Here is a 25963-nt window from a genome sequence, read left to right as displayed (position 1 = left end):
TATCCTACCTTGATAGGTACAGAGAGGTTAACAAGGGAGAGGAGTGTTACAGCTGTATGAGCAGCATTTCTACCGTAATGTTTAAAAGTAACCTTTTGGAAATGCATGCATATACAGAATTGTACATAGTGAAACAAAAAACTAAATATCACTGTAATTTGCATTAACCAGCAGGAAGAAAATGTATGTTTGGTCCTTAACACTAAAATTGCCATGCAGGTCATTGTGACCCATTTTGCGCTTAATGTTAATTACTCTTCCGTTGTAAGTCGTATGTGTGTCCGTTTTTCATTTTTCCTAATTAATTAAATATCTTGATGGCGTTTGATAACCAGAATTGCAAAAATGATATAAACCGTTCTACCTAGAACCGCCATGTGATTCATGCATTACAATACGTGTCTTTTTTTTTTAATGCGATGTAAGCTATTATTATTTTTGTAAATGCAGCAAACAAGACATGCCCGCACCTCCTAGCGCACATGTGTTTTTTTTTTTTTTTTTTGTTTGTTTTTTTATTTCAAGCTTTTGTTTGTAGACTGACTACAAGGCAGAGATTGCTATGATTGTGGATTTTTCAGTGAAAGTCTTGTTGCTTATTTTTCAATGTACCTGGGAGACAACAATCCTTTGTTTTTGTTCCACAAATGCAACTGGAAAATCTTGAAAGTAGTCATTTTGATTGGAATATGGCAAGCTGCACTCAGATGCATACAGCAAACTGAAATGACAGGTAGGATAACAACTTACATGCTTAATGTGAAACATATTTTATATGTTTTTTTTTTTTATATATGTTTTGGTTTTACGGGTTTGTATGTAATCGAACGATGGTACTTGCAGCCTTAGCAAAGTGTCGAGGAAGGTCTTTTTGTGAACTGATACTGTATTTTGATAATGGTTTTGAAGGAAACGGTCAACGACACAGAATACACATTTCAGTTGCTGCGTTCTGTTACCCAGAGTTTGCTGCGCTGACTGCTCTTGGCTGCTGTCTTTCTGACGTCATACGCAGCTTTTAGAGAAACGCCTTCTCCAAACCTTGCAGCGTAGCACACGTTTTTAACGTGCTATATTTACATTTGTCTGGATTATCAGTCAGTTTAATGTAATAGATAAACAGTAACTTTATTGTAAAATTATACATCACTTATCACGGATTTAGTACATTGTGATTAGCAGGTCACTCGTGATCTTTGCATTGTCCCTTTGGTTCACAGCCGCAGCCAGCCTCCCGCAGTAACATTTCAAAGCTGCGCTGGGCTATGCAGAATCTGCACAGATTTCTGTGGGTGTTGAGTGACGTCTACAGTGCATCTCCGGGATTCTGTGCAGCACTGTGTAGAACTGCAGAAATTTGTGCTATAAGAACACGACCGATGTCTCAAACAAAACTAGCACAGACCCGTGACTGCAACAGGATAGCCTACTTATCAACATAGTTTTGATTAACGTAGTTGTAGCAGTATTCCAATTTTCTTAGGTAAGTGAAGAATTATTTATTTATTTATTTGTTTGTTTTTTCGAACTCCACTTGTGTAATAGTCATTACTTGTGCAGTGTTGTAAATGTAAATCCAATAGCACGTTTTAGTATTAAAATACTTTTTCTAGATGTTAATACTGTTCTAGTATAACATTGAGAGTGTACAACTTTTTAGTTTTTTTAATTAAATTCTGATTGTCTTTATAAAAAAGAAACGTACCAAGTTATTTGGCATAGTAAAACAATAAATACCAAATGCTTAAATCATTCTATGAAAGGAAGTATGTTGGTTTTGTTTTCGTGAATTGCCGTAATTTAAGTGATTTACATTAGTCTTTCTTCTTTTGAGTCTTTATTTGATAACTTGCATGATGCACTGTATACCGTGATATTAAGGTTACCATGGTATTTTTTTTTAACGGTTATCATACCGTCCCATCCCTATTTGTATGTACCAGTTTACAAGTATTTACACAATCGTGTTCAATTGAACTGCGTCTGTGTTTACAGCACAGCTCCTGGATGCAGGCACAGTCAGCTGGCAGACCCGTACGCCCCTCCAGAGTACAATACAGCCGTCATACCGGAAGTAGTGTTATATTTTCTTTATATGTAGTATTAGAAACAATGATTTTGGTTGTATAGTTTTGTGTGTACACGTACATACCCGTTTCTTTTGAAATGTGTATTTTATTATTTTGTTTGCTGTTTTGTAGTCGGCTGTATATGCACTAATTTTAAAAATAAAGCCTTTTGTGTTTAATTTTCCATTTAAATGCGGTGTTTCCACGATGTAAATGTTGGATATGATGTTCATGAATAAAACTTTTCAGTTGTATCTGATAGTATGCCTTTCGTTTTCATAACGAAGCAGTTAAAAAATGTATGGGTCAAAGTGATCCATGTGGCGGTGCTAGGTAGTTTGAAAATCCGGCGGTTGTAGTGTTAATTAGGGGTGGTGCAAGTTTGCCCTCTTGTGGTGAAATTTAGAATGCAGTCTTTGTGAACAAAAACTACTTTCGAAAATCTCAATACAAGAGGCTGCTTATGACCATTCCTGATAAAAATGATATTGCCTTGCCCTGCAACATATATTGCTTAATACTATTATCACATCTAACAGTAAATCATATCATGGTTATATTTTTAAGTGTGTAAAATTGACTTTTTTTTTTCATTACTGTGATCTCTGGCTGTACAGAAATTTGAACAGCCGGGGTATTTAAAATATGCAGTTGAAAATTTCATAGCGCACAATGCACTCTCTAAACTATTCACAAGTATTTACCACAATTAACCCTTTGAGTAGTACTAATGTACCGGTACGTTCTGCAACTTTAAACTTAAATTACTGAGCCTACAAAACCCCTGATTACATGATATTGTAACACCTTACGCCTTCTGCCAGATATTGACTGAATTGCATATAATTATCCCAGTCACAAACAATGTCAATTGTTTGTAAACTGGCAAAAATCGATCAGTGAGAAAGAATTATTAGTAATAATACTGAATTCAGATTCAGATTTAAATTCAAATACATACAATTCTTCCACTGAATTGGATGTCAGCGAGTGTGTCAGTGAAGACATCAACATCAAGTGACAGCGAAGAGGCGAGGCCCAGCTCTGTCTGTTGCTCCATGCTTCAAGGAGTATAATGTGCTGAAGCATTAGACACTCTTACTCCTTCCGCCTCCACAACCTGTGTACCCGGATATGATTTATTGATGTGTGTCTCTCTCTCTGCCTTTTTTATTAAGATATGTTGTGGTTGTTCCACCCCATTGTTTATTGTCAAACCTTTCCTTATGACTAAATAAAAAAAAAAAAAAAATATATATATATATATATATATATATATATATATATATATATTGGTTTTATTTATTTATTGGTTTTATTTATTTACGGTAAAAATGATAATCAAGCGCATGCAGTAGACAAAAAAAACCTCACTCCCGTAGGACCGGCAGTGCAGAACTCACTACTCAAAGGGTTAATACTAAATTAACATTTGATACTAACCGTTATCCTACAAAAAACACACACTATAAAATGATGCTTTCAAATTGACAATGTTCGTATAATTTCCATTTTATCAAGTCTCAAACCATATCTTGTTCTGCTGTAAGTGCCTGGAAGCCTTAGTTTCCTGCAACTTCTAGTTATTTTTTTTCTTCTTCTCTTTTTTCAAATGGCTCTAAAATCAACACTATTTGCACAGCAACTCACAAAACTTGGTAGTGTGGTAGGCAGCTAAATGAAGCTCATAGGTCACATGGTGTGGCAGCCATGTTAGATTTTTCAAGAATTTTGGACAATTTTTTTTAAAATCTTCTCTGAACTGGTTTACAGCAGAGATCTGAAACTTGGTGCACATACTCTCCTCATTGCCTAGATTTTATGGTTGTTTTTCAAGAGAAGTCGATTGGTCACATGGTCTGGCAGCTAAATTGGATTTGTCAAAAATATTAAAATGTCGTCTTCTCTGATACGGTTATGCTGATTTGAAGTGAAACTTTGTATACATAGCCATGGCAAGGTTGTCTATTAAGTTTGTTAAAAGCAAGTCGCTACATAGAAAAACATGGCCGACGTGAGCCAATCAAATTTCAGATATGGTGAATGTACATATATATCAGTGTTTCTGTATGGTAGAATGCGATTAGAGTGATGAAACTTCATACAGTAGTAGAGGCCTATGGGGAATTAATGTCAACGAAAGAATGAAGTTGATTGGTCACATTGTTTGGCAGCCATATTGGATTTTTCCAAGCCAATTTTTTTTTCAAGAAGTTTGGCCAATATAAAAAAATTATATTAATATTCTTGTCCAAAACTGCTTATGGTACAGCTGTGAAACTTGGGGCACATACTACCCTTAAGGGGCGTTTACACCAGGCGCAATTGTTTTTCAATGAAGGCGGTCATGCAGGAGATAAAATATTTTCAACTTTCGCCGAGCCACGCTGCGCCTCGCCGCACCTGCCGTGACGTAAATTACCAGCAGCCAATCGGGAAAGTAGGAGGCTCCTTTGCAAGGAAGAAATAATAAAAAATAAATAAAATGGAGGAAAAGTTTGTGGTTCCGATTTCAGGTTTCCCAGTTGTAAAATTACAACATTAAGTAGGTTTGAAACCTGCCTTCATCAAACCGGAGCTCCTGTTGAGCTGATTTATATTCGCCGTACCTCTTGTTAATTTTGTGGATGTCATGGACCCACAGTAATCTTCATTTTTTTTCTTTCTCTGGTAGAGCAGGGCGATTACAATTATCTTTTTTTTTTGTTTGCTATTCATTGTTTCAGGTATTGTGTTGTCGCTTTTAGTAAGCTTTGTGTCTTCTGTATAAAAACAGTTTTCCCTTCCCGCTGGAATTTGCTGTTTGTTGATTGTACATGCAGCCGTGACGTAACAACAGACCGCCCATTGACTTTCCCCTGTCGCGCTCGGTGTGAACAGTGGTCTGCAGCGACTGCAGAGCGACGCGCAAGGAGATGGCATGCACGCCGTGTCCAGTGTGAATTCCCCTTTTAGGCCTTGTATTTTGACAAGTTCAACACAAGTTGATTGGTCACATGGTTTGGTGGCCATATTGGATTTGTCAAATATTCAAATGTTTTTTTTTCTGAAATCGTTATGCCAATTGAAGCGAAACTGTATACAAAGCCTTGGCAAGGTTGTCTATTCAAAGCAAGTAGCTACATAAAAAACATGGCTGCCGTGAGCCAGTAAAATTTCACATATGTTCAGTTTGCACATATTCCTACCTTTTAGCTCCCGAGCTCGGCACCTCTCCGACATCAGCCCACCCTAACCCAAACCCAACCATAACCTTAAGCAACCCCAGCCCTAAAACCATACCCTTAAGAATCATCTTCTGCCCTGAAGACAGTTTCTAGTAGATATTCTTTTGTGCTGCACACCGGAAGCAGTTTTGTTAAGCAAGTATGTTTTATGTAAATTTAAAACAAAATTGCATGCCTTGCATGTTTTTTGCCCACCCCAAGTGCAAAACAAAAAATTCTCAGACTGCATAGAAAATCTGTGTTTTTCCATTTTATTCTGCAGAAAACGGATTCCTAGGATCCCTGGCAATAATTAGAGAAAATTATCAATTTTAAATGTGACAACACTATTTTTCTACTTTTAATAAATATTTAATAGTTTAAGGGTGAAATGTCTTGAAATACCTGTTTTTATACCACAAGAGCTACATATACCACAGTGAACTACATCCCTGACAATCAAACATATTTGCCATTATGTTATACAGCCCAGTGTGGTTTATCAGAGTATTCTTACATATTTCAATTGATGTTGCTTTAACAGTAATCTTACGTGCCTGTATGGGATTTAGAATAAGGGATCGGGGATTTACAAAATAGTAGTCGGAATAGGCATATGATGAATTTCGCACACAGAGTGAACTCCCAGTCTCCATGTTGCTCGGATCAGAAAAAAAAAACAATCTCTTTCCCAGAGATCCTTGATATAAACTTTTTTGTTGCCAAATTAGTATCCCTCCTCTATAAAACTTTCCACATCCTTTAGTGTTGTTGTCCAAATTTCTCCTGCGTATGCTTGGGTCCGGACTTGGCTATAATTGTGCTTCATTTGAAAAAAAAATATATATATATATATATATACTGTAAAACCTTGCCGTTTATTTACAATATTTGTCAGCAGACTCGGCGCATATTATTTTAAGTTTTACGGCAGTGTTTTATTTTTTCCCCTTCCCCTTTTTTCTCATTCTGTAGTTTATTTCTGTTTCTATCAGTGTGCTGTACACATGCCTTCTGTTTGTTCCCAGTGTGATTCCTGTCTTTCACCTTCTTGTGTTAGGAATGTACAGGTAGTGGACAAAACAATGGAAGCACCAATGTAAAGTCACTTAATAGGGTGTTGGGTCACCACGTGTGGCCAGTACAGCCTGTATGCACCATGGCATAGTCTACTAGCCTCTGGAATTCTGCAGGAGTGATGAGGCACCATTCTTCCATGAGAAAGTCAATCAACTCACGCCTGGTTGATGGAGGTGGAAAATGCTGCCTCAGGCATTGTTCCAGAATATCCCATAAATGCTCGATTTGGGTTCAGAGAGAAGGCCATGACATATGGATAATATCAGTGTCATGCTCATCAGACTATTGGGTGACCACATGTGCTGTGTGGATGGGGCCATTGTCATCCTGGAAGACACCACCCCCCCCCCACCCCCCCCCCCCCCAGTCCTTTCTTTACGGAACGACGTTGTACACCAACTTTCACTGTAGTGAGCACTCGGTAATTCATCACATGTAATTATCGGAACGAACCGGAAACTTTTTCACTTGACGGACGTGACATGTGTACCGGTAACGTTCGGCCACTACTAACCTCGGAAGACACACTCACACACCCACCCCCCCACCCCCCCCCCCCCCCGGAAAGAAATGCTGCAACATGTGGTGAAAGTGATCACTCGGTACCATTAAGTAGTGATTAGCATTGGCCTTGCCTTCTAAGGGAATGAGTGCACCCAAACAATGCCAGGAAAATGTGCCACAACATTATGGAACCACCAGAACACTTCACTGTTGGAATCAAGCACTCAGGGCGATAGAGTTCTTTAGGTTGGTGCCACAAGTGCACTCATCCATTTGTCGAACATGGTGAAGGATGACTCATCTGACCATATCACATTTCTCCACTGCTCGGTAGTCCATTGCCTGTGCTCTTTGCACCACTGGACTCGCAAACATGCATTGCAAGGTGTGATGAGCGGTTTGTACACTGCAACCCGACTATGATATCCCGCTTTATGGAGTCCTCGGCGGACCGTTTGAACTGCCCAAGGTTGAAATTTGCAGCCAGTTGATCTGCAGTTGCTCGCTTGTTTTGCCTTGCATTTCGAATTAATGCATGGATATCACGATCCTGGAGTATGTGGTTCCTCCCACCGTTGCCCTTTGCTGATGATGTCTTTCCCTTGGAGTTCCATGCCGACATCACCTTAGACACTGTTGCTTGTGAAACATCAGTAAGTTCAGCTGTCACCGAGGTCTCCTCTTGCAGCCATGCTAGCCATAATTATAGGCAGCCAGGCCTGTCCAGCATTTTTATACATGGCCCTAAGCATGCTGGGATGTTATTTGCTTAATTAACATATGAATCACACCTGTGTGGAAGCCCTTGCTTTCAATGTGCTTACTGTCCCTCATTTACCTAGGTGTTTCCATTACTTTGTCTATTACCTGTATGTCTGACGTGTGTTGACATGTCAGACAAACAGACACAAAAGGGAAGGGCTCTTTTGTCTCCAGCTCCGTGGTCTGAAAGAACCTGCTCTTCATCCTCTACAACAAAAAGACTAAGAAGTTCCAGAGAGAAACAGGACACCCTGTCTCCCCCAAGAAAGAGAACTGCAAAATCCAAACGCACCTGTCACAGCAATGGGAAAGATGTTCTTCTGAATACATGCGGTCATTACTGAAATTCCTAGTGTCTACTCAGCCAACTCCTGCACAGGTAATGATATCAACAGTAACCAAAGATCTTGTTTTCCCAGTAGCTGCAGGAGTTTGAGAGCTCAAGACAGGCTCTGCCTCCCCAGCAAGTAGACTGGCCAGCAGTTCCTGATACCGCAACAGAATGGAGTGCGTGGGAGCAGTATTACTCTGCAGACACACACAGCCTGGAAGACAATGACGTCATGGATTCTGAGCCAGATGAGGACGCTTCAGTCGCTGGAGACGGTACTGCAGTTGTGTATACTAATGCAGATGCTGTTTTAAAAAGAATGTCATCATTCCTCAACATTACCACCCAGACAGGTGCTGAAGGGGATGATTTCTTAAGCATCATTGGTGCAAAGGATAGGAAAGCCTTTGAAGGTTTTCCCTTCCATGAGGCAGTTTGGAGGCCTGTTGAGTTTTTATTGGGTAAGCCAGCTTTTGCTGCACCACATATTCCCAGAGTAGACAAGTTCTACAGGATACCGGCAACTCATAACAATATGTAGACACCATCATGGTAATACCTGCCACAGGATCATCATACAGATCTGGTCTGATCGGGGAGACAAATGTTGATACCTTCCAACTCCGCAGCATGCATATCAATAACTACCAAAATAACAAAACAAGATGTGGAGCCAGCTGTCTGCTTCCTTACAGACTCCTATCCTGGAGAACATTAAACCGGTCATGCAGATTGCAGAAGAGGCCAAAAATTCAGTTCCAGGCAGCATGTGATAGCATGAACACCAATGCTAGGGCACAATCCTTCAGGGGGACTAACTGTTCAGCACTGGCACAGATGGAGGCAAGACAGGCCATTGATCCTGCTCAACAGCTTGTGGAGGTTCACCCTTCAATAAGGCTTATTTTAACAGACAAAGGTTTAGACAGCAGCCAAACCAATAGTCATTTGGAGGACAAAACCGGTTTCAGTGGAGCCAAGGTTTCAGGCCATATGGATCCTTCCAGAGCTATAATAAAGGAAGAGGTAGGCCATCTTCTACTTTCTGACATTTGTCTGCTCATAAACCTGCATCTTTCTACCTCCTCACATCTGCCAGTAGGGGGAAGAGTGTCACTTTTGCTAAAAAATAGGCAGAAAATAACATCAAACACCTTGGTCCTGGGGATTGTACAACAATGATACGAAATATAATTCCAGCGTCAGCCACCATCAACAGGTATCATCCGTACACAAATGTAATGGCCATGTCCAGAGGGAGTCTTTTTACAGGAAGAAAAAAAATCCATGCTCCCTTTCTTCCTCATCTTCTCAAGAGCAGGGCCACTACTCCAGGTACTTATTAATTTACAAAAAGAACGGGAAGTTCAGACCCATTCTAGACCTCAGAGGTCTGAACAAACACATGTGGACTGAAAGGTTCAAAATGGTATCACTGCCCACCGTCATAAAAGCAGTTCAGCCAGGGGACTGGCTGGTTTCTATAGATCTGAAGGATGCCTACTTCCATACACAAGGATTTCAGGAAATACCTATGGTTTGCCATCAAGGGCTGCCAGTACCAGTTCAAAGTACTGTCTTTTGGTATCTCCACAGCACCCAGGATATTCGCCAGGATAATGGATGAAGTAGCAGCACATCGGTGAAGCAAAAGCATCCACATTTACTCGTACATAGATGACTGATTGGTATGGGCTCTGTCCAAGGGAATGCCGCTAACACACAGAAATACGATTCTTTTTCAAGACCTGGGTCTATTGGCAAACAGACAAATCATTGCTCTGCCCGACACAGTCATTAACCTTCCTAGGAGCACAATTCAACACAATCTCGGGAAGAGTGTATCTCGCGGAAGAGGTGAACACCAGTCGTCAAAAAGTCTATTCAGCATAGGAGCCAGGCTAACGGCAAATGATTTTCAACAATTTTTGGGGCACATGGCATCAAATGTTTATCATCAGAGACGCAAGGCTACACATGAGACACACAGAGGTGTCTCCTTTCATCATGGAATCCAGCCCCAGACTCCCACCTCATCAAGGTTTCAACAGGAGCTGCAACAGTGCAAGATGGTGGAGAATCTTACCATCTTCACATGTGCAGATGCCTCCCAACTAAGGTGGGGAGCACACTTCTCAGAAAACTCAGGTTTAAGGCTCTTAGTTACCAAGAAAAAGCCTCTCCATATAAACCATCTGCAGCTGTTAGCAATCTTCCTAGCACTGAAACACTTTGCACCACTTTTAAACAAAAGCGCAGTGCTAGTTCTTAACGACGCCACCACATTGGTAAAATACATAAACAGCAAAATCATGGACACTGTGCTTTCTAGCCATAAGAGTCTGGAGCTGGTACATGACACAGGACATCACTGTTTAGGCAACATACATACCTGGGCTCGACAACAGACTTGCAGACCTGCTGAGTAGAGAAATGGTGCCTCACGAGCGGGCGATTCAACCAGAAGTATTACAAGAGGTATTCAGAAAATTAGGGCACAAAAACATAGACCTATTTGCCACAACACAAAACACCCAGATGCCACTGTTTTGATCCCTTTTCCAGGAAAAAGCAGCCATGGCCACAGACAGTCTTTCCAACCCATGATCTAACAGCTTAATGTATTTGTATTCTCCCATGCCACCAATCACAGCGGTGCTCAGGAAAACAGAGAGCCACTCTCATTCTGGTAGCCCCGTACTGGAAGATCCTGGAAATAGCAGGGACCTGTGCACTTAATGGTGAGCTGCAATTTGCTGTCTCAAAACGAGGGGAAGATGCTGCACAACAATCTTTCATGGTTTTGGCTAGCTGCCTGGAGATTGAACAGCAACTTGAAGAAAACCTCCACTTTTCTAGCCTATACAGGAAAATGGAGAGAATTTGCTCTTTGGTGAACTCAAAATATCTACACCACACAGATATAGCTCTTTATCCTACCTTAGCCACCTGTTCCACATGGGTCTTTCAATGTCTGCCATCAAGGTGCATACTGCAGCAATATCCAGTATTTTACCTGGGTGGGAAAATCACCTGGTAGGTTCCAACCCTGCAGTATCTACATTTCTTAAATGGGTTAACCACCTAAGGCCCCAATGGAACCAAAATGTATGAGACCACGTTTTAAGCCCATGGTGACATGCAATGAAAATTTCTTGACATGGAAAACAGCGTTTCTAGTGGCAGTGAATCAGCAAGGAGGGTAAGTGAGCTCCAAGCACTAATGACTGATGGATGCACCCTACTTCCAGTCAGTCATGTAGACCAAATTCCCAACTCCAACATAAGGTGGTAGCAAGTTTTCTTATTAACCAGGTCATAAATCTGAAGAGGAGACTAGATACCACCTAATTGATGTAAGGAGAGCACTAAATTTCTACATTCACAGAACTATGAATAAAAGTGTCAAGTCACAAACTCAGGGCAAACCTGTGTCAAAACAGACCATTTCAAGGTAATTACATCCTGTATTGAGTTTTGTTATAAACTTGATAAAAAGACCTTTATAAAACATTACCATTTAAATGTGTCTTGCTCTCAGCCCACATTTACTCACTCTGTGTTGTCAGTGGCTTCTTCCATTAATATCTGACCTACCACCCTTTACCTACTGCCTTTGGTAGAGTTCACACTCTGTGTGGAATTCGTCATACGAGGTAAGATGACGAAGATTACCTGTAATATGGTTTCTTTGTAGAATGATGAACGCCCACACCTATATCCCATCCTCCTTCCCCCGTTTTTTTCTTAATGAATTTATTTATTTATTTTTTTAATTTGGACAACAACACTAAAGGATGTGTGAGGTTTTAGAGAGGAGGGATACTACTATGGTGCTAAAAAAGTTTATATCAAAGATCTCTAGGAAAGAGAGAATTTTGTTTTTTTTCCTGACTCGAGCAACATGGAGACTGGGAGTTCGCGCTGTGGGTGAGTTCATCATTATATGAAGAAACCATATTACAGGTAATCTGTCTTTTCAATACTTGGAATAGGAATTTTAGCAAACATGCTTACATGCATAGGTGTAATTTACTCAGGGGACACATCCACTCACTTTTTCAACAACATTACATCAGTACCAAAATCTTGATTTTCTCAGCAATTTATTTGTGTAATAACCAGTCACTACAGTAGTCCCCACTAGGACCCAGCAGAAATGCCAATCAACTGAGCCAGCGCAACCCGATAAAAAATACTATAAAAAATATTTTCTATTTGAATATTGGGATGCTGTGTAGAACACTAGTAAGACGCACAGTAACACTTTGGTTTTATGAAAACGGCGTGTTTGCATTAATTTGCAGTTAACATTCCCTAGTCATACTTTATTGGTTCAGAAGCCAAGTAAGTTAATGGTTAACTCTCACTCAATATTAATTGTGTTTGTAAATATGTAATTAATGTTCTAACTAACTACAGTTGCAACATAGACATACCTCTTTCCAATTTACCTGGATGTGAACGTGCAACTGTTTGTTAAGAGGTCAGAGGCAGTGTTAACTCAGACTGTAAACACCCCTTATTTAGTATTAAAACATGTAACAAATCACTTGCAGTTTCTGATTGTTGTAGTCTCAGATACTAATTAGATAAAATGTTTCAAATCGGATCTTTCTGCTATGTTTCAGTTTGTCTCTATTGGGGAGGTAAAATCGACGTTCTCGGAAGTTGACTGCGGTGTTCCACAGGGCTCCATTCTAGGCCCCTTGTTGTTTTCATTATATACTGTATACTATCATTAGGTGACATTATCCGCAGACACAGAGTGAACTTCCATTGCTATGCTTATGATGCCCAGCTATATTTGTCGCTAAAGCCAGGAATTTCTTCTGCCTGGGTGTTATTAGCTACTTGGCTTACAGAAATCAAGCACTAAATGTCACCAGAGTTTTCTAATGTTGAATTCAGATAAAGCAGAAGTTATGCTAGTCGGCTCACAGAACCAATTAAAATTAAATGTGGGGTTACATGAACTCGACCCTTGCAGTCTCTCATCAAAACTTAAACTAGAAATTATTTTGAGACTCATTTTCCTTTTACCATTTGAGAAATATAGGCACACTACAATTCATCTACAATTGATTATTGTAATGCAATGCTAGAATTCTGAGTAAAACCAGGAAAAGTGAACATATTACCCGTGTTGCCCTCTTTACACTGGCTATCTGTGCAGTATAGAGTTGATTTTAACCATTAGCGGTTCATTTATTCAGCGCCTGTCAGGCGCGTCGGGTCCAATTTATTTTCACACACGCTGTTTTAAAAGTCGTCTGTCGTCGTTTCCCCCCCCCCACCCCCTCCAGAGTAAAACAGGTTTAAAAGGCACTGTATATCAATAGGACACTCAGTACTGCATCTCCAGCCCCGCCCCACCCCTTGTTCGCTGTATTTTCCAATTACTTCTTAATCGTCGTGAATACTGATAAATCATCTCCTGATTGGGGATGTCAAGGTATCAAATTTTGTAAATAACAGTCAGAAAATATACCACGATTATTGTCGTACCGCGGTATTATGTCTTTTTTTTTTTTTTTTCGAATCCCTTTTTAATTGGATATTTTACATTCCAAGTAATTTTTTAACAACAAAAATAACTTTAAAGTTTTAAAACAAATACAATAATGCTGCTTTTTTATTTCAAATTACTGTGGCGAAATACCAAAATATTAATATTTTTTGGGCTCAGTCTGGAACGATAGGGGGTAAGGATGAGACCACTGCAACTGAACACCCTCTTCATCTTTCAGTTTGGACGGCATCCTATTAGTTAAGACCGGTTTTTAACCGAGGGTATGCCTCAGAAATGCACAAATAAAAATAAAAGTAAGAGAATGATCTTGAATTTAATGGTATTATATATTCTCTAAACCACAATGTATACTTATGAATCTTTACATATGAAGAAAATTACAAATCCGTCGAGTTTCACTTGTCGATTAATTATATATATATATATATATATATATATATATTAATATATTATATTAATATATAATAATGTAATAATTATATTAAATATCACATACACATTTTCCACCTGTACGCATGCGTGGTTTCAATTGTGTGGATTTCCACTGAAATTATATATGTGTGTGAAGCAGGTGTCTGACCGCGGCTGCATTTTATTAACATTAGCGTCTGGTTTTAATATGTGTTCGGCATTTGATACATTTCACTATGATCAGGTTGCTGAAATGAAGGGTTTTGTGTAATATTCTTCAGTATACTTCCTGCTTGTGTTTTTATACTAATTATATTTTCAGTATCTGCACCCTGGGTAAAAGATAAAACATTTCTATGACGGGGGACAGTTACTGTTTTTACAGGATACACTGATTGTTTAATCTGCTTAGGTAACTGAGACCCAAACAATGGTCCACTATGTCACATACAGTGAACTCCAAAAGTATTTGGACAGTGACACATTTTTTGTTGTTTTGTCTGTATTTGGATTTGGAATGATTCAATATGGGGTTAAAGTGCATACTGTCAGCTTTAATTTGATGGTATTTTCATCCATATTGGATGAACCGTTTAGAAATTACAGCACATTTTGTACAACGCCCCCCATTTTAGGGTACCAAAAGTATTTGGACAGATTAACATTATGTACAATAAATAGTCATGTTTAGTATTTGGCCGCATATCCTTTGCATGCAATGATTGCCTGAAGTCTGCTACCCGTAGACATCACCAGACCCTGGGTATCTTCCCTGGTGGTGCTCTGCCAGACGTCTGCTGCAGCCATCTTTGGTTCTTGCTTGTTTCAGGGGCTTTTTGCCTTCAGTCTTGTCTTCAGCATGTGAAATGCATGTTCAATTGGATTCAGATCGGTTGATTGACTTGGCCAATCAAGAATTTTTCACTTTTTGGCCCTGTAAAACTCCTTGGTTGCTACGGTAGTGTGTTTGGGGTCATTATCCTGCTGCTTGATGAAGCACCGTCCAATGAGTTTGGAGGCATTTGGTTGTAACGAGATGTTTCTGTACCCTTCAGAATTCATCCTGCTGCTGCCGTCAGCAGTCACATCATTAATGAAGACAAGTGAGCCAGTTCCAGTTGCAGCCATACATGCCCAAGCCATAACACTACCTCCACCATGTTTCACAGATGAGGTGGTATACTTTGGATCATGGGCATTTCCTTTTTTCTCCACACTTTCCTCTTTCCATCACTGGTACAGGTTAATCTTTGTCTCATCTGTCCGTAAAAACATCCGTCCAGAACTCTACAGGCTCTTTTAGGTACTTTTTTTTTTTTAGCAAACTGTAACCTGGCCGTTCTGTTTTTGAGGCTTACTAGTGGTTTGCATATTGTTGTGTACCCTCTAAAGTTCTGCTGGTGTGCTGTTCTGGGTATGGTAGTCTTTGACACATCTATGCGTACTTCCTGGAGAGTGTTCCTGATCTGTTAGACTGTTAGGGTGTTTTTCACTATAATGGTCTTCCTTGGTCTACCAGGTCGTTTGCCATTGCTGAGCTCACCAGTGCTTGCTTTCTTCATAATGATATAGCAAACAGTTGATTTTGGCATGCCTAATGTTTTGGCTATGGCTCTGATCGATTTATTCTGATTTTTCTGCCTCATGATGGCCAGCTTTACTTGCATTGACACTTCTTTGGTCCTCATGTTGTCAGACACCAGCAGACTCCAAAGGCAAATGCAAAGCCTAGAATCAAGACTAGACATTGACAGCTCTCTTGTGCATGCACTAACGGTGCAAACAAACACACTGCCTAATAAGAAACAGCTGTGAAGCCAATTGTCCAAGTACCCCTAACCTTCGACCAGACATTGTCTTGTGGTCTGGATCAGCACGTCTTGTTCATCTGGTAGAGTTAACAGTGCCATGGGAAGATGCTGTGGTTGAGGCGTATGAGAGGACGAAACTTCGGTACGCTCAACTGGCTGCTGAAGCGGAACAGCGAGGATGGAGAGTCAGGGTTTACCCAGTGGAGGTGGGTTGTTGAGGATTTGTGGCACACTCTACAACCCGGTTTCTCAGAGACGTCAGGTTCAGTGGCCAAGAGTTGTGTCTCACAGTGAAGAAACTTATCTGAAGCAGCAGAAAGGAGCAGCAACTGGCTGTGGTTGAGACAGAAAGATTCTAGATGGGGATCTCAAGCACGATGGAAAGAGATCAACGCTGATGTACAGGTAAATAAGCTTGACTGAGCTGAGTGGGGGATGGAGGGGGGTAATGCTGGGACGCCAGAGTCACTGTTGAGCCCTCTTGAGGTGTCGTGGGCTAGTCAACGAAACACAGAGGATGGAAGATGCCCACTTGAAGACCCCAGAGATGTACCCTATTTAACTCAATCCAGACGGTTGTCATGCTGATGCGCTGGGGAGACCACACTGGGTTGATCCCCGGAGCCAGTATTGCAGCCATTGTGTATGCTGATGCGCTGGGGAGGCAAAATCCCTGGAGCAAGCATTAGACTTCAGCAATCAACAGCAGACAGAAGGATGTCTACACCATCAGATGGAAAACAACGCAAATGGATGGAGATGCAGCTGGATCACATTAATTTACTGCAAAGCTCCGTCTTAGATGGTGCTTATCTTGGCAAGAGCAGAGTTCAAATCAGCATGAAGTTCAACATCTACTCTCATGTAATGGAAATCATGGTACCCTAAAATGTAAGAACTATGTAAAAAATGTGCCGTAATTTCTAAACGGTTCATCTGATATGGATGAAAGTACCCTCAAATAAAATCTAATCTGCACTTTAACCCCATAGTCATTGTATCATTTCAAGTCCAAAGTGCTGGAATACAGAGCCAAAACAACAAAAATTGTGTCACTGTCCAAATACTTGTTGGAGTTCACTGTATAGTAGAAGTCAGGTTTGTGGTTTGTTCTTTTTTCTGTGCTTCCGTATAAAAAGCGCTATATAAATGCAATGAAAAAATATAAATGCAATAAACAAAATAACAGAATAAACTTGTTTACAAACTGTATACAAATTTGTATTGTAATTACCAATGCAGTACTTGTTAAACCCTATCATTTCTATTCATGTCTAATAATCCATAAACCACCTTCCCACCCCATCCTGTGCCATTTCTATTTATGTATACAACTAAAACCACCCTCCACCCCAGTCTGAGCCAGGTAAAATGAAGCAATTTTACCTCCCCCTTCATGCTTTGAAGACAGATGTACAGAACTAATTTATCTCCCTCCCCTTGTGGTTTCATTGCTGTTTCTGAATAAAATAACCGTGCTGGTAAATTAGGGCAAAATTGGAAAACTCAAAAAAAATTGTGCGTGGTATAGAGCGAGTGTAGTCGGACTATTACAGGTGTACCAATAGTGCTTTAGTTTGGGCGTAGTCGTCCATGTTTATTTTGCTTGTCAAGCAGTGACCTTCAGCATGACCTGTTGTGTGTGTGTTTTTTTTTTTTTTTTTTAGGCAGCAGATCATGGCAGCGTTGAATGCTCAGACAGCAGTGCAGTTCCAGCAGTATGCAGCACAGCAGTACCCAGGAAACTCTGAACAACAGCAGATCCTGATCCGACAGCTCCAGGAGCAGCACTACCAGCAGTACATGCAGCAGCTCTACCAAGTTCAGCTGGCACAGCAGCAGGTACAGTTTTGTTGGGTAGTTTAGACCAGTTACTTATATAGTCAGTCCTGTATTGAATACTACATTTAAAAATAGAACCGTAAGCCTCTGGAAATAAATACAAAGTGAAGACTAAACAACATGTTCACAGTAAATTTACATCTGTAACAGTATACACATCTTATAATTTACTTATTTATTTTTTATAACTGCACTCCAGTATGTCTTGTTACAGACAAGTTTGACTTTCAGGTTAATTTTCTATTTTACCATGTGGAATACCTCTCGATCCATATAAATAGCATTGGGGATTTTGCACAATTCTGAACCTTGTTTAATTTGTGCTGAATCTTAGTATAAGGATTTTCATCCCAGTTATAATGGAGAGTATGAGGGGCTGGAAGGGGATGGGGGTAAATCTGAGAATTAGGGCTAGTTCTGGAATTAGTGGCACTAATTGAGAATTTATCGTTTTGAAGTACAAATTGTTTTACTGTAAAAAATCTTTGTATAGGTTGCACAGTAGTAAAAGTTGCTCCACCTTTTTGAGACTTCAATTTTAGGAAAACAACTTTTTTGTGTTTTAAAATACTTTTTTTTTTCCTATTTTTTTTTTTTTCCTACATGCTCAACACCGATAAAGAAATACACAGGTTTGGTTTCGAAATATCCCTTGTTTGCAACATTTTATTCCATTAATAATTTTACAGTGTTATTTTTTGTTAAACTGCTAGAAACTTATGTTTTTCAAAATTTAATAAAGCATAAAATCAAGTTAAAAATTATCACGTCTGTGTTAATCTATTTCATTTTAGCTTATCAAGTACCTAAACAAGTTCAAGAACATATCGTCTTTGCTTTACTGAACATTTCTTTCCAAAACCATATTTTGACAATAGTTCCAGTTGCATTGCCTTTAATAAATTAAATGTATTCTTTCAAATTTAGAAGAAAACTATTAAACAGTGCTGCTTGCGTCAATAAAAAAGGCCAATAAACTAAGCAGTACACTTTCTAATAACCAGTAATCGAAAGATTTTAGTGTTGCATACAATGCAGTACTATTGCATTACAGTTCCAATTGTTAAATACTGTATGTCCAGCCAAGCCCCACCCCTTTTCGCTGTATTTTTCACATACCTCTTTATAGATGTGCATACTGATAATTCTTCTCCTGATCACTGTTTTATCACCAAACTCCTCAATAATGTGATCAAAGTCATTATTTTATTACTATAACATTTCAAAAAGCTCTGCAAATGTCTGATGTTCATTGAGCGCTGGATGCAGAAACAGCTGTCTGCTTTGTTTATGTCCGTGTTATCTCTGTGGTGCATGGGGCTATTGGATATGCCCCCTTTTTTTTTGGCTTCATTCTCCTCCTATTGGTCTCGCGTGGCCATTGAAATGTTTCCTTTGCGTTTTCAAGACCTGTGCTTTATGTCTTTTTGATGATGTCAGACAGGGTCCGACATCAGACTGGAAAGGGAAAATTGTAATGTCGGACCTGGTCTGGTTTAGTTGACGTGGAATGACCCAGTGGTAATAGATGGACATAAAAAATGAAATTTTCTACAATTCAGCATTTACTGTTTTTCAGGCAAGCATTTAAATATTTAGGAACATTTGTTGTATGATAATTCTAAGAAAAGGATACATTTTCTTTGTGGCAATGCTATTTTTTCTGCTATAATAAATATTATGTTTAATCATGAAATATGCTGAAATACCTATTTTTAGACCATGTAATTCCGTGAAATAATTGGCTTTAGCCATCTCTCACATCCTCAAACCAGAGAGGTCCGCATAAAGCAGGGCTTTCAACTTCAGTATCCAAAAGAAACTTTGCCCTGCTACCTGCGTAGCTAAAAGACCCGGTGAAGAGGACAATTCTATACTAAGGACTGCAGACTTTGTTGCAGCTGTTTGTTGATTCTATCGAGAATTGAAAGATTTGTTGCCAAGTTTGATCCAACGTGGGATTGAAGATTTCCTTGAGAGGAGGGCTTTTTGTATAGGACACTTTGAGTTTCCAAGCCAGCAGACCAAAAGCCTAAGCTTCAAGGAACTGTTGAGTATAATTCCATTTTCCTTTCATGGAACTAAATTAATTAATTGTAACACATTCACATAGAATTGAATTGTTAATTTATTTAGATTACACAACTTTGTGTGTGAATTAACTTTTAGTGAAACTTGATGAAGTAACTATAAGTAATCTACCTCATTGTTGTATGAAGAATTTCTTTAAAAGTAAACTTGCCATATACTTAATCTATATACCATTAAGAAGCTTAGTGTGATATATTCTAAGATTGTCTGCGCCATCTCAGTTGAGGCTGTGTGCTTGGATGTGGATGCGTTTGAGCGAATGACTAGCTACGTCACAGCTAGTGCGCGCTGCAGTTTGTGTGTGAGGAGACAGGCGGTGTCATATTTCAATTGCCTGCTAGCCAGCATGAGTGCAGTGAGAGGTTTTTGAATTGTTTGTGCTTAGAGACTAAGATTTACTTTATGACTTTTCTGATTTCTGTTTATTCTTTTTGTACTTAATAAAATACTACTATTGATTAACCATTCCTTGTGTCTGTGCGTGAATGTGTGTTCATAGTAAATCCTCGATCTTTGGAACGCGTCAATTTAAATTGGAACTAATCAACCCAGATAGACATAAAATTATCAATTGTTGAATTGTTCTTACAGTTTTAAGATACGTGTCACTTTCAAGGTAATAGGGGGCACCGATGTCATCATGTCGTGTAGCACCAAGGGGGCAGTGTGGCCTCCCAGTGGAAAATATTTTTTAAAATTGATTAAAGGTGCATTCTGGCACATGGTTTAAGCATGTGCTATAGTAGTGGTCTGCTTGTAGTGTCTGTCAAAGTACTCCATCAGTGCATTCAGCACCGCTCATAGTAAAATGTGCTTTTGGAGCATCACAGCCCCTGCAATACAAGACTGGCTGAAAACGTGTGTGGAATTGGTGACTCAACCTTTTAATTGTGTAGTTGTAATATGTTGCCTTATAGGCTGGAATTAAAATGCATTATTTATTTATTTTTTCATTTATCTACACATCCTTCCTCACAGCTTCCAAGTGAAAAAAATATTCTACAAATTTGTAGAAAATTAATTAAAAATAAAAACTGAAATAGCTTGGTTGGATAAGTGTCCACCCCCTTTGTAATAGCAATCCTAAGTTAGAATGATCAATCGCCTCCTATAATCACATACCAAGTGGCCTCCACCTGCGTTCAGTTGTACTGATTCACATGATTTCAGGATAAATTCAGTAGTTCCTGTAGGTTCCCTCTGCTGGGTAGTGCATTTCAAAGCGAAGACTCAACCATGAGCACCAAGGCACTTTCAAAAGAACCCCAGGATACAGTTGTGAAAGGCACAGATCAGGGGATGGGTATAAAAAAAAGTCAAAGGCCTTGAATATCCCTTGGAGTATGGTCAAGACGATTATGAAGAAGTGGAAGGTGTAATGCACCACCAAGACCCTGCCTAGATGATCAGAGAGGCTGATCAAAGAGGCTACCAAGAGGCCAATGGAAACTTAGCAAGAGCTACAGGCTTTTATGGCCAAGATTTGTCAAAGTGTGCATGTGACAACAATATCCCAAGCACTCCACAAATCTGGCCTGTATGGTAGGGTGGCAAGAAGGAAGCCGTTACTCAAAAAGCCCACCTTGAATCCCGTTTGAAGTATGCAAAAAAAGACTCAGGAAATTCTGTAGCCATGTGGCAAAAAGTTTTATGGTCTGACGAAACTATAACGGAACTTTTTGGCCTAAATGCAAAGCGTTATCTTTGGTGAAAACCTAACACATCGCATCACCCAAAGAACACCATCCCTACTGTGAAGCATTGTGGTGGCAGCAGCATTATGTTCTGGGGATGTTTCTCATTGGCAGGGACTGGGACACTTGTCAGGATAGAAGGGGAAATGAATGGCGGAAAGTGCAGAGAAGTCCTTGAGAAAAACCTGCTGCCCTCTGCAAGAAAGTTGAAACTGGGATGGAAGTTCACCTTTCAGCATGACAACGCCAAAGCTACACTGGAATGGCTAAGGAACAAAAAGGTAAATGTCCTTGAGTGCCCCGTCAGAGCCCCGACCTAAGTCCAATCAAATTTGTGGCATGACTTGAAGATTGCTGTTCATCAACGCTCCTCAAGGAACTTGACAGAGTTGGAACAGTTTTGTAAAAAAGAACGTTCAAATATTGCCAAATTTAGGTGTGCAAAGTTGGTAGAGACCTATCCCAACAGACTCACACCTGTAATTGCTGCCAAAGGTGCTTCCACAAAGTATTAACTTGGGGGGTGGAGACTTATCCAATTATGATCTTTCAGTTTTGTATTTAATATAATTTTCTTCTCAATAAAAACTTTTTTCCCCTTAGCAGTGTGGAGTATGGTGTGTAGATAAGTGGAAAAAAATCCTCATTTAAATGCCTGAGACTCTGAGGCACTGACACAACAAAATGTGAAAAAAGTTTCCATAGGTATGTGACACACACACACAGAAACAGAATAGTTCTATATATATATATATATATATATATATATATATATATATATATATATATATATATATATATATATATATATATACATACATACACACATACATATACACATACACATACATACAGTGCCTTGCAAAAGTATTCAGACCCCTGACCAATTCTCTCATAAAACTTTTTTTCTTGCTTGCATAAGTATTCAACCCCCACACATTAATATTTGGTAGAGCCACCTTTCGCTACAATAACAGCTTTAAGACTTTTGGGGTAAATATGTACCAGCTTTGCACACAGTGTCGGAGTAATTTTGGCCCATTCTTCTTGGCAGATTTGCTCCAGGTTGTTCAGGTTGGTTGGACGATGCTTGTGGACCGCAATTTTCAAATAGTGCCACAGATTCTCAATGGGATTGAGATCAGGACTTTGACTGGGCCACTGTAGGACATTCTCCTTTTTGTTCTTGAGCCACTCCAATGTTGCTTTGGCCTTGTGCTTCGGATCATTGTCCTGCTGAAGGGTGAATTTCCTCCCAAGCTTCAGTTTTTTAGCGGACTGAAGCAGATTCTCTTGCAGGATTTTCCTATATTTTGCTCCATCCATTCTTCCTTCAATTGTAACAAGATGCCCAGTCCCTGCTGATGAGAAGCATCCCCACAGCATGATGCTGCCACCACCATACTTCACTGTAGGGATGGTGTGTCTTGAGGCATGGGCAGTGTTAGGTTTGCGCCACACAAAGCACTTTGAGTTTTGGCCAAAAAGCTCTATCTTGGTCTCATCTGACCACAAAACCTTTTCCCACATCGCAGCTGGGTCACTCTCATGCTTTCTGGCAAACTCCAGAAGCGCTTTCAGATGGTACTTTTTGAGTAACAGCTTCTTTCTTGCCACCCTCCCATATAGGCCAGTGTTATGCAGAGCTCTTGATATGGTTGACTGGTGCACCATTACTCCACTCCCAGCCACTGAACTCTGTAGCTCCTTCAAAGTGATTGTTGGCCTCTCTGTGGCTTCTCTCACAAATCTCCTTCTTGTTTGAGCGCTGAGTTTTGAGGGATGGCCTTTTCTTGGCAGTGCCTGGGTGGTGTGATGCAGCTTCCACTTCCTGATTATTGATCCAGCTGTGCTCACTGGGATATCCAAACACTTGGATATTATTTTGTACCCTTTCCCTAACCTATGCATTTGTATTACTTTATCTCTAACTTCTGTAGAATGCTCTTTGTTCTTCATTTTCCTTCAGATTCACAGCCTTGCCAATGATCCTTCAACAGTGGGGTTTTTATTCAGAAAATGTGACAGCAACTTTAATGGTTCACAGGTGGAGGCCAATGGTAAGGTAATTGTGCCCTCGTTAGAGCTTCCACAGCACAGGGGTTGAATACTTATGCAAGCAAGATATTTCAGTTTTTTTTTTATTTTTCTTAAATATTTCTCAACATAAAACCAATGTCACCTTACAATAATTGATTCTGAGTTTCAGTGTTTAAAAATAAAATATCAAACAGAACGAAATTTCAATGTACCATTTGTAATTTGGTAATATGAGAGAATTGGTCAGGGGTCTGAATACTTTTGCAAGGCACTGTGTATGTGTGTAATATATATATATATATATATATATATATATATATATATATATATATATATATATATATATATATATACACACACATACATACATACATACAGCTTTGGAAAAAATTGAGACCACTGCAAAATTATCAGTTTCTCTGGTTTTACTATTTATAGGTATGTGTTTGGGTAAAATGAACATTTTTGTTTTATTCTATAAACTACTGACAACATTTCTCCCAAATTCCAAATAAAAATATTGTCATTTAGAGCATTTATTTGCAGAAAATGACAACTGGTCAAAATAACAAAAAAGATGCAGTGTTGTCAGACCTCGAATAATGCAAAGAAAATAAGTTCAGATTCATTTTTAAACAACACAATACTAATGTTTTAACTTAGGAAGAGTTCAGAAATCAATATTTGGTGGAATAACCCTGATTTTCAATCACAGCTTTCATGCGTCTTGGCATGCTCTCCACCAGTCTTTCACATTGATGTTGGGTGACTTTATGCCACTCCTGGCGCAAAAATTCAAGCAGCTCGGCTTTGTTTGATGGCTTGTGACCATCCATCTTCCTCTTGATCACATTCCAGAGGTTTTCAATGGGGTTCAGGTCTGGAGATTGGGCTGGCCATGACAGGGTCTTGATCTGGTGGTCCTCCATCCACACCTTGATTGACCTGGCTGTGTGGCATGGAGCATTGTCCTGCTGGAAAAACCAATCCTCAGAGTTGGGGAACATTGTCTGAGCAGAAGGAAGCAAGTTTTCTTCCAGGACAACCTTGTACTTGGCTTGATTCATGCGTCCTTCACAAAGACAAATCTGCCCGATTCCAGCCTTGCTGAAGCACCCCCAGATCATCACCGATCCTCCACCACATTTCACAGTGGGTGCGAGACACTGTGGCTTGTAGGCCTCTCCAGGTCTCCGTCTAACCATTAGACGACCAGGTGTTGGGCAAAGCTGAAAATTGGACTCATCAGAGAAGATGACCTTACTCCAGTCCTCTACGGTCCAATCCTTATGGTCTTTTGCAAACCTCAGCCTGGCTCTTCTTTGCTTCTCATTGATGAAGGGCTTTTTTCTAGCTTTGCACGACTTCAGCCCTGCCCCTAGGAGCCTGTTTCGAACCGTCCTCGCCGTGCACTTCACCCCAGCTGCCATTTGCCATTCTTTTTGTAGGTCACTTGATGTCATCCTACGGTTGCTGAGTGACATTCGAATGAGTTGGCGGTCATCCCGGTCAGTGGAGAGTCGTTTTCGCCCTCTGCCGGTCTGTAGCTTTGTTGTCCCCAATGTGTGCTGCTTGACCTTGTTCTTATGAACCGCCGTCTTTGAAATTTTAAGGATGGAAGCAACCCGACGCTCACTGTATCCCTCTGCCAGTAAAGCCAGAATTGAACCCTTCTTTTCCTCACTCAAAACTTTCCTTTTCAACTCTTTGGGCATGGTCAATAGTTATTTTTTGATTCCAATTACTTTTGAGGTACTACTAGCACTGTTTTGCCATCCAGCTGGTCCTATTGCAAGAGGATAGTGATGACTACAGGAGTGGTTTTTATACTTTTCCTCATTAAATAAGATTTGGTTCAGGTGATCCCCTAATCAGTACCTCATTCAGTAGAATGAGGTGTGCCTGTGTTGGAATTCAACAGACACTGGAATGGAATGGCTGCCATACATGTAGACATGCTGATTTAAGAAAGGTGTCAACGACCAGAGAATTTCTATTCTTTTTAACGACCAGAGTTAAAAATCTCGATGATATATATATGTGTGAACATCTTACAGTATCTATCGAATTATTAAAAATTAAATATGTATCGCGATACAGATCATATCGTGGCTTGTGTATCGTGATATGTGTCATATCGTGAACTTAGTGTATCGTCTCATCCCTAAAACTGGGGTTACCGTATTCTGCTGGTGTTAATACAACACCTGTGTATGTCGGCTCACAAGGGCTCGTCTGATATCCCATCATGCCTTTCTTAAAGGCATACAGCCTCTATACCATATAACTCTTGACAAGCACCTGGGTACACATTTTTACGATATCACAACAAAGGGAAAAACATGTGGATTTTTTGGTGCATATATATTGATATTATGTACTATATATCGCCTTACAATACAATAGTATGCCAAAAAATAGACACTGATCATTCCCGAAAATAATCGTAAGATTTTGGAAAACCCTGGTAAAGGTCTTTAGTAATGATCCACCATAAGAGGGCACAAATCAAATGGTAAATGTTGTGTAAATTACTTGAAAGATCTAAACACTGGCGGGACTAACTAGCAAGTATAATCATTTAAATCT

The 25963-nt window shown here is 39.7% G+C and overlaps 1 protein-coding gene and 1 long non-coding RNA gene across 2 annotated transcripts in view; one reads left to right on the top strand and one right to left on the bottom strand.

The window, feature by feature from the left end:
• LOC121316013 overlaps nucleotides 1-25963 on the bottom strand; it is a 105073-nt gene that overhangs the window by 36665 nt on the left and 42445 nt on the right. The gene's annotated exons all lie outside the window — the stretch shown is intronic.
• The window catches only part of LOC121316011 (Golgi resident protein GCP60-like), a 42855-nt gene that overhangs the window by 15069 nt on the left and 1823 nt on the right, over nucleotides 1-25963 (top strand). Inside the window, exon 5 of the mRNA XM_041250688.1 lies at nucleotides 17375-17549. Coding sequence (XP_041106622.1) covers nucleotides 17375-17549 — 175 coding nt within the window. The remainder of the gene's footprint in view (nucleotides 1-17374; nucleotides 17550-25963) is intronic.

This window comes from Polyodon spathula, chromosome 5 (assembly GCF_017654505.1).
Source record: "Polyodon spathula isolate WHYD16114869_AA chromosome 5, ASM1765450v1, whole genome shotgun sequence".
Taxonomy (NCBI): domain Eukaryota; kingdom Metazoa; phylum Chordata; class Actinopteri; order Acipenseriformes; family Polyodontidae; genus Polyodon; species Polyodon spathula.
This window is presented reverse-complemented; position numbering and strand designations above follow the sequence as displayed.